General features: G+C 36.6%; 1 protein-coding gene across 1 annotated transcript in view; it reads right to left on the minus strand.

The window, feature by feature from the left end:
• The window catches only part of PDCD10 (programmed cell death 10), a 75,028-nt gene that overhangs the window by 19,762 nt on the left and 45,221 nt on the right, over window positions 1-10,045 (minus strand). The window contains exon 3 of the mRNA XM_006861805.1: window positions 3,937-3,990. Within this exon, the coding sequence (XP_006861867.1) occupies window positions 3,937-3,990 (54 nt within the window). The remainder of the gene's footprint in view (window positions 1-3,936; window positions 3,991-10,045) is intronic.

Genomic DNA, 10,045 nt, shown 5'->3' on the forward strand with positions numbered 1-10,045 from the left:
AGAATACTGAAAGTACCATAGGCTGCTCATAGAACCAACAGATCTGTGTTGGAAGAAGTGCAGCCAGAGTGCTCCTTGGAGGCCAAGATGGCCAAACTTCATCTCTCGTATTTCAGACATATTGTCAGGAAGGACCAGTCACTGGAGAAGGATACCATGTTTGCTAAGGTGGAGGAGGATCAGAGAAAAAGATGAAGACCCCAACGAAATGGACTGGGCAGGTGGCAGCATCGATGGACTAAAGCGTGACCACAGTGGTGAGGTTGGCCCAGGATAAGGCAGTGTTTTATTCTGCTGTGTACAGGGTTGCTCTGAGTTAGTACCAAGTCGATGGCACCTAACAACAACAACAATCAATCTAGTATTCTGAGAACAGAAGCATGTTCTCCTTGATCTGACGAATCTTCCATTCTGGTTAGAATTTTGAACAACTACAATCCATCAAATTGTAGCAATTTACATTTGCTCACGGTATCAAAAATCTTTATCTTCATCTAGTCAGAATCTACTCTTAAGTCATAGACTCTACCAGGTTTCTCCCCAAAATACAGCTTTTGAGTCTGTGGGTACTCAATATTTATGAAGAATTTAGCAAGGTGAGAAAACACCCCAAAGGTAACTAACATTCACTACTATGGATCAGGGATTCTCAACCTAGGAGACAGGATGACCTGTTAAAAGTCTCTCAGAAGAATGAGCTACAAAGAAAAAAGAAAAAAAGAACGGGCTACAAGAGATCAGAGAAAATATATACAAGAGGGCTTAAAAAAGATTAGGGAAAAAAATCTTTTAATCCATTCTATACAAACTTTTTGGAGTACTGGTGTGGCACTGTGGGTTAATGCAAAGTTGGTTTGAATTGCAAGGTGGGTGGTTCTAGCTTACCAGCCACACCTCTGAAACCCTATACAGAGTTGCTATGATTCTGAGTTGACTTGACAGCACTTAACAACAGTACAAACTTTGTAAGCCCCCTCGATATAATTCAGCAATTAATATTCAATAGTATTATTTTATCTTGTTGAAAACTAACTTTATACTTTTGTTTTTCTCTAAATAGTAAAGACAGATATGCCAAGCTTGATAAAAATCACCATTGCTGTGGATCAAGAACTGGAAATATTGATATAAAATATTTTCTGGTCTGGTGAGGCCCTAAAAACTGTTTTTCTAAGAAAGTTAAAACTTGAAACATAGAAAAACATAAGACTTTTTAATGCATGCCCTCTTTTAATGTTACTTAAAATGCCAACATAAATTATAAGTTATAAAATATATGGTAGTAAAAACTTTAGCATGTAATACTAATTAATCCATTTACCTTCAAAATAACTTCCACTATCCTCAATTAAAAACCAGTGTTGAGGACAATAAAATTTTACCTATGAATCAAATCACACCGATCAGACTCATACTTTAAACCCGGTTTGCTTTTTAACTGAATAGGTCTCTCAAATCATCAGTGTATACAGATGAATTTACAAGAAAAATACTACCTATTTTATGAATGTCAATGAGGATAACATCTACTTCATCTCACAAAGTACTCTTTATTACGATTCACAGCAAAAACTTCCTCTGTTCTCAAGTATCAGAAAAAGTCTGCTAAGCTGATTTTTGCATATTGGTAGCATGTTGGCAATAGATGTTTCCTTCTTTACTTTAGACACTGAGCTAACTTAAGATAGTCACTATCATGCCTACCCAATGACCAAACATACCACTCAAAAGCCATGTTGTTGTTGTGTTGTCGAGTTGGTTCCTACCCATAAAAGGTTTCCAAGGAGTGGCTGGTGAGCTTAAACTGCGGACATTGCAGTCCAGTGCATTAAACCATAACACCACACCCAGGATTCCTTCAAAGGAAAAAAAGGGGTATCACATTGCCTCTTTCTCTTCATTAAACAATGATTTGGCAGGATGCTATTTCATTGACACTAGTGTTTGTGGCGCTAGTGTGGTGGTCCTAGTGTAGTGCTGTCAGTTAATGTGCTAGGCTACAAAGTCGGTTTGAACTATAAGGTCAACAGTTCAAGCACACCATTCATTCCATGGAAACCCTAAACAGAATCACTATGATATGGAACCAAATCAACGGCACTTAATAACAAAAACAACAGTATTTCTATGTATACACACATTGAAATTCATAGTTTTGAAACATATCAAAATACTTCTAATTCAACAAATTCAAATTTTTGTGATAAGATAATGAATAAGATGTCTAGTGGTACCACCAGATAAGAGTGCTATCAAAAACGTAATCATGAGTTATAATAAGAAATTAAGCTAGGAAAAAAAAAAGAAATTAAGCTAGAATGATCTGTAGCTTCAACTCAAATAAAAATTATAACTTTAATCTAAGATAAGCACAGGACCACAAGGTTGGTGATTCAAATTCACAAGTTGCTCCTCGGGAACCCTATACAGGGTTGCTATGAGTCGAAAACAACTCGACAGCACTTAACAACTATATAGGGTTGCTACTCCTTGGAAACCCTGTACAGGGTCGCTATGGGTCGGAACCGACTCGACGGCACTTAACAACAACAACAACTCCTTGTGTGGTGCTATGTAAGATCAGCACTGGACTGCGAACCACAAGGTTAGCAGTTCAAACCCACCAGCTGCTCCTTGGATACCCCATATACGGTTGCTATGAGTCGGAAAACTGACTCAATGGCTCTTAACAACAACATGAAAAATAGGAAACTGTTTTAGTTATTCATGGGAACACACATACAAAAAAAATTAAAGTTCAAGTTTTGAGACTTCAACATACTAAAGAATGCACCCAACAAACAAAATAGCCTCTGTTTTTATTAAAAGTGCCATCGAGTCAGTTCTGATTCACAATGACCCTGTGTAAGGTTTCAAAGGAGCAGCTATCGGGTTTGAACCATCACCTTTAGGTTCAAATCAACCTTGTGGTCCCAGGGCTCTAAAACACCCTATAGAGTAGTGGTATCCAAAAGAAATAATCAGTCATCTTTGTAACAAATCACGGGCCACCTCTAACAAAATTTAAAATTTGTTGTGGCACTGTCAACTAATGCGCTAGACTGCAAGGTCAGTTTGAACTGCCAGGTTCTTGATTCAAGTTCACCAGATGCTCCTCAGAAACCCTATACAGGGTAAATAAGAGTCAGAACTGATTCAACGGCACTTAAATATAACCTTAAAAAAGGAAAAGTAAAAAGGAATTTTAATATATAAAAAGTTATCATTTCAACATTGTAATCAATTTAAAATATTTTACTTTTTTTTTTTGCACTAAGTCTTTGAAACTTCATACATAGAACATATTTCAATTCAAATAACCATATGGTAAGTGATCAACAGCAACATGTGGCCAGTGGCTACTGAATGAACAGCTCAGGTCTTCTCTAGAGACAATAAAAAAGTTCATTTTGAGTGATTTAACTGTATATTCTCCCAAAGTTCCCCCAAATCCAATATAACACAGAGGATTTATTTTATTTTTCTGTTCAAAATGTTTTTTAAACTTTTGTTCAGAAATTAAGCACTATAACACAATCTTTTTGAGTTGCAATTTTACAAACAAAATTTTAACAATTCAAATCTTTATAATGCACTATTTTCTGAGGAAGTGAGTTTCAATGTATCAGGCGACAAAAAGATGAATGCTAAGCAAACAGCATTTGCTCAGATCACCTTTTAGATGTGTTTTAACCTTTACAGAATATACTAAAAACAGGCATGCTGTTGCTGTTATGTGTCGTGGAGTCGGCTCCGACTCATAGCAACCCTGAACAGGGTTTCGGAGACTATAAATCTTTACAGGAGCAGAATGTCTCATTTTTCTCCCTTGGAGCATGATTTTCCACTACCAGGAAATAATTCGGTAATTACTTAGCATTTAGATTTACACATTACATACATTTTAATCATTATAATAAATTATTTTCTTCTCACCTTAATGAAAGCTGCTCTCAGTGTCTGAGCTGCAGACAGATTTACTCGTTCTAGCTGCAATATAAATTTAAAATCATAATTAATGTCAACTTTGAGGAAGTAAAGCACATTTCTGATACTGCATTCTATAGAATCACACTAAAACATCCATGATTCAATAACAAAAATACCTGTCAATGATTCTAAATCACCCTAATTCCTCAAACAGACAAGCTATCTAAAATTTTCATTAAATACCATAAAAAATTAAGTTAGTATAACATTTAAAAAAAAGATAATAGGACCCTTTATCACAAATAGTTTGTTTTGTTTTTTAAATTTAAGATAAGCACAGAATGTGAATAACACCATGAGTCCCTGTGGATAGAACAAACATTTCTTTAAATTCTTGAATATACAGAGCATTTAAGGTTAAACTCTGTTTTATTGCTGCAGCTATTGTTGTACACCCTCGGAAACCCTGTACAGGGTCGCTATGGGTCGGAACCGACTCGACGGCACTTAACAACAACAACAACAAATTGTTGTACTTGGTAAATACTTGGTGTGTGTTTGTAGTATTGACCATTTTTTAGAATCTTTCACTTTCTACTTAACACCTTTCTCTCTTTAACTTTCTATTGAATTCACTCAGTCAGGAATTAAACTGCAATTTGTCTATTTGATAATTAGCAAATAACTGATAAAAAGTCTGTTACTCAAAAGGAAAACTGTAGGTCACTTGTAGATTCCACAGATTCTTATACCTGTTCTCTTATCTTGCCAGGGTTAAGACTTAGTTACCCCAAACACTGAGTCAACCATTCAGCTCAAAGGCTCTTAATTTTAATATCAAACATGTGCAATTATAATTTCAAAAAGATGATGCGGTTATTACATACTTTATATGATTGTTTAAGCTAGCAAAAAGAAAACATACAAATAATTTTTTTTTTTTTTTAAATAACCACTAGCTTCAACTAGATTCAGATTTCTTATATCCCTAAGGATTAGGATATTTACGTCAATAAAACTCAAATGCATATATTTTTTATTTGGGCCAATATTAAACGTTGGCAAACAATGTAACCTTTATGGATCTTTATACAAGTGGAATATTTCTACAAAACCCTATGAAAATATACTATGCTCTGCAGTAAATATTCCTTTCAATCCCTTAAGACAAATTATGTGTAAATTTCACCTTATAAACAACATTATTATGCGTACATCTAGGGTATCTCCAAGACTTTAAATAAATTTATTTTGTAGGCAAGTAAGTCAAAATTACAATAATCTTATTTCTCATGTGTTATTCACCAGAAACATTAAGGCAAAGGCAACAAAATTGCTAAGATCAAGAATTTATCCACCCCCCCCCCCACCGCCGTCAGTCAAAAACCCAACAGTATATTAAACTCGGTATTTAACTTAACTTTATATAGTGACAGACTATATAAAGAGCTATGAAATTAATGCCCTATGTTACAAAAAATGAAAGTACTTCCTGTTTTCACCCAATTCATTTAATGACATGAGTTCTACTTAAGATAAAAAAAAAGAGAGAGAGAGACAGCAGGTATGAGCTCAAGTTATTATGAAAGAGGCAACAGAGGGCAGACAGACAGGATGAACGTTTCCACCCTGATATGAACTTACGCATTTCCTTATTTGGGTTTATACCACACTCTGACCTCTTGCAGCAAGTCAAAGGTCTGAGTCAGATGTGTGCTATCAAGTATCAGCACTAAGTCATTCTCTGCTGCCCTTCCTTGTCTGGTATATATTTTAAGAAAGGGTTAAGGCAGGTAAAAGAGACCAAGAAAAGTCAGTGATGAACTGATAAAGTTATGCAAGATAGACATCAGGGGAGGATCCCTAGATAAGTTCACATATGTGTAGTTTAGCAAAGAAAGGGGAAGTCATAAGGAGTTAAAACATAATCAAACCTGTAAACTGTGAAGCATTTTACTGGAAGTAATTTTAAGTGACCGTAATCTAAGGTCCTGTGTGGTGCCATAGGATAGGTACTCGACCCCAATGTCGGCAGTTCAAACTCACCAGCCACTCCTGGGAAACCCTACACAGCGTCCTTATGAGTAGGAACCCACTTGACAGCACTTAACAACAACAAACTAATTTTTTTATATACTGGTCAGAGGAAAAGAGCAGGACCCCCCAGCGAGATGGACAGCAGAGTGGCAGCATCAATGGGCTTAAGTGTGGCAAAAACTGTGAGGTTGGCCCAGGACCAAGCAGTGTTTCATTCTGTTGTGCACAGGGTTGATATGAATCGGTACCAACTTGATGGCACCTAACAACAACATATCCTTCTTAAATCTATCTTATAACAGGGTCTATTTTTCTCTCCCCATTTAAAAAAGTGCTTATCTTTCAGGCTGCTGATTTGGGATTTAACATTTCTAACCTTCACAATAAATCAGTAACTATCATCATCTTCATTTTACAGAGGACAGGAGTCAGTTATATAAACCTGCCTAATGTTTCACAGTAGAGTCAGGATTCATTTATTATCTGCCTGTCTTCAAAACCAATACACAACCCTCTGATGCAATCTTGCTTCCCTGTCCTTGCCTTTGCTGGACTAACTTGTCCTGTCATAAAATCTCCTCAACTACATAAGAACCAACACATTCTTAAGCTTCTATCATGTCCAAGTAAGTCAATATGAGAGATTCAAAGAAACAGAATATAGTCCTGGACCCAAAGAAGCTTAATCTAAGCCAACAGTAACTGAGTAGATTCACTGCCAGCTGAATTAGGAAGGAAAGTCATTGTAATGATGCTATAAAAAATAACTGGTTACTGAAGAGCATAGCCTTTTAAAAATGATTACACCTTGGAAGTTCTCCCACTTAAAAGCAGTTTCAGGGTTGACAGAATCATGTTTTTATGCAAGTTCAGAACACAAAAGGATTTTCATTTGTTTCCAATGCTTTTCCTAAGGACACTTAAGTGACCTTGAGAAAATAGTCTTTGGCTAGTGGTTCCTTTAAAGAAACCAGTGGCAACAATTTTTATTAGCTATAATAGAACACTCTTGAACCATATTTTGGGTCCAACTGAGGAAAAATAATGTATGTGTTAATGGATATTTGGGTGGAAAGGTACTATTTAGATGTAAAGATACTATATCAGCCATATATGATTTCCATGTCAAATAGTAAAAGAGAGAATACCAGAAAGATGCTTACCGGCACTTGAGCAAAGGTTTTTGACTGTGTAGATGATGACACGCTATGGACAACATTGCGGCATATGAGTACGCCAACACACTTAATTGTGCTCATGAGGAATCTGCACATAGACCAAGAGGCAGTTGTTCAAACAGAACATGGGAACACTGAATGTTTTAAAATTAAGACAGGTATGCGACAGGGTTGTATTCTTTCACCATACTTATTCAGCCTGTATGCTGAGCAAATCATCAGAGAAACTGGCTTATAGAAGAAAAACGTGGTATCAGGATTGGAGGAAGACTCATGAACAACCTAAGATGGGCAGATGATACAACCTTGCTTGCTGAAAGTGAAAAGGACTTAAATACTTACTGATGAAGATCAAAGACCACAGCATCTCAATGTACAGAAAACAAAAATCTTCACCACTGGACCAATAAACAACATTCTTATCAACAGAGAAAAGACTGAAGTTGTCAAGGACTTCATTCTTCTTAGATCAACCATCAAGACTTACGGAAGCAGCAGTCAAGAAATCAAACAGCATATTGCATTAGGCAAATCTGCTGCACAAGACCTTTTTAAAGTGTTGAAGAGCAGAGATGTCAGCTTGAAGACTAAGGTGTGCCTGACCCAAGCCATGGTATTTTCAATAATCTCATATGCATGCAAAAGCTGGACAGTGAATAAGGAAGATCATAGAATTGATGCATTTGAGTGTGGTGTTGGAGGAGAATATTGAAAATGCCATGGGCTGTCAAAAGAACCAACAGATCTGTGTTGGAAGAAGTGCAGCCAGAGTGCTCCTTGGAGGCCAAGATGGCCAAACTTCGTCTCTCATACTTTGGACATATTGTCAGGAGGAACTAGTCGTTGGAGAAGGATATCATGTTTGGAAAGGTGGAGGGTCAGAGAAAAAGAGGAAGACCCTAACGAGATGGACTGGCAAAGTGGCAGCATCAATGGGCTCACGCATGGCAACAATCGTGAGGTTGGCCCAGGATCAGGCAGTGTTTCGCTCTGTTGTGCATAGGGTTGCTCTGAGTCGGTACCAACTCGATGGCACCTAACAACAAGTAAAAGAGTGAGGAAAAGACAATCAGAGTGAGAAAAATGGGTATGTAACATCTCATCTATTTAAAAGAGAAGGAAAAATACCTGCTAAAGCACACTGGGAGGAAAATGACAGGTTGGTGAAACCCAACATTGGATATCACTCCCACCCAAAGACTCTCAGTTTTGTGAACTGCTCTTATAACTTGGTATTCACAGCTTTAAAAAAAATACTTATTATCAGCTTCAAACTAAAAACTTTGGATCATTTATAAAAATATTTTAATAGTTCAAACATTGTATTGCTATACTTTATTTTCTAGTATTAAGACAGTTTAATACCATAAGAACAACAAAAACAAAAAATCCAGTTAGCACGTTGGTTACTCAAGTTTTAGTCTTGCATAAAATCTTACAAAAACTGTTTGTTTTTAACAGAATCACTTTATTTTTTAAAATAATTTAAAATATTTTATTGTATTTTCAATTAAAGTTTACACAACAAACAAGGTTCACATGTGATAATTTCTACACAAATTGTTCATTGATACTGGCTATGTTTTTCAAGTGGCAACATTCTCTTAAACTACATTCTGGTTGGTTGTTCTGTTTCCAGTATTACTAGGTTCTCTGCCTTCTTATCATCTATCTTTATTTTACAGTAATTGTCATCCTTTTAGTCTCATATAGATGGTATGGCACAGCAGGATAATGAGCTGGATTGTAAGGTCAGTTTGAACTGCAAGATCGGCATTTCAAACCCACCAGCCACTCCTCGGAAATCCTGTACAGGGTCGCTATGGGTAGGAACCTACTCGATGGCACTTAATAACAACACCCATACTCAGCAATACTGTCCTCTATTTTGTAACTTAATCAGTTATTCCGTTAAAGGGCGATCTTAGGATATAGTATAATTTCAAAATTTAAAAAGTGTCTCAGGACAATATCTCAGAGTCCTCTTGTGTCCACTGGTCTAGTAAGCCTGGTGAAAGCATTCCCCCTCACCCCTCCTATTATTTCATATTGTTGTTGCTATTACGTGCCGTGGAGTTGGCTCCGACTCATAGCGACCCTGTACAGGGTTTCCAAGGCTGTAATTCTTTACGGGAGCAGAAAGCCTCATCTTTCTCCCGCAGAACAGCTGTTAGTTTCGAACTGCTGACCTTGCGGTTCACAGCCCGATTTGTAACCACTACGCTATCAGAGCTCCTTATTATTTCATATAGTTAAAAATAATTAGGTTAATTGGCTCTGAATTGTCTACAACTATTTTACTGTCTTAAAATCAGGCATGATATTTCCCCATGCTGACAACCCCTCACTTCCACCAAAGAATAGCACCATATTTTCGTATAGAACACATCCACATAAATAATGCAAGCATGCATACATAGAAATCTAACATGCAAAGGGGTTGCAGGAAAAAAATACATATTGTGCAATATTTGTGTAAATCTTGGTAACTGTATTCTTAAAAATGATTACACTGGGCCAAGTAATACAAATAAAAATTCTATGTACTGGTCCAACCCTTATGGATTAACAGTATGGAGCTTCCTGAGAAAGTTGAAAATAGAAACATCTTATGATCCAGTCAGTAATCCCTCTGCTTGATATTTACCCACAAGAAATGCGAGCCATAACACGAGTAGATATATGCACACCAATGTTCATAATAGCAGCACTATCTACAATAGCAAACAGATGGAGACAGCCTAAGTGCACATTAATGGAAGAATGTATAAACAAACTTTGGTACATACACACAATGGAATATTATGCTACCTTGAAGAAAAACAAGGAAGCTGCAAGCCACCACATAATATGGATGAACCTTGAGGAAATTATGGTGAGTGACATTAGTCACAAATGGA

Source organism: Chrysochloris asiatica, unplaced genomic scaffold, assembly GCF_000296735.1.
Source record: "Chrysochloris asiatica unplaced genomic scaffold, ChrAsi1.0 scaffold00043, whole genome shotgun sequence".
NCBI classification, from domain to species: Eukaryota; Metazoa; Chordata; class Mammalia; order Afrosoricida; family Chrysochloridae; genus Chrysochloris; species Chrysochloris asiatica.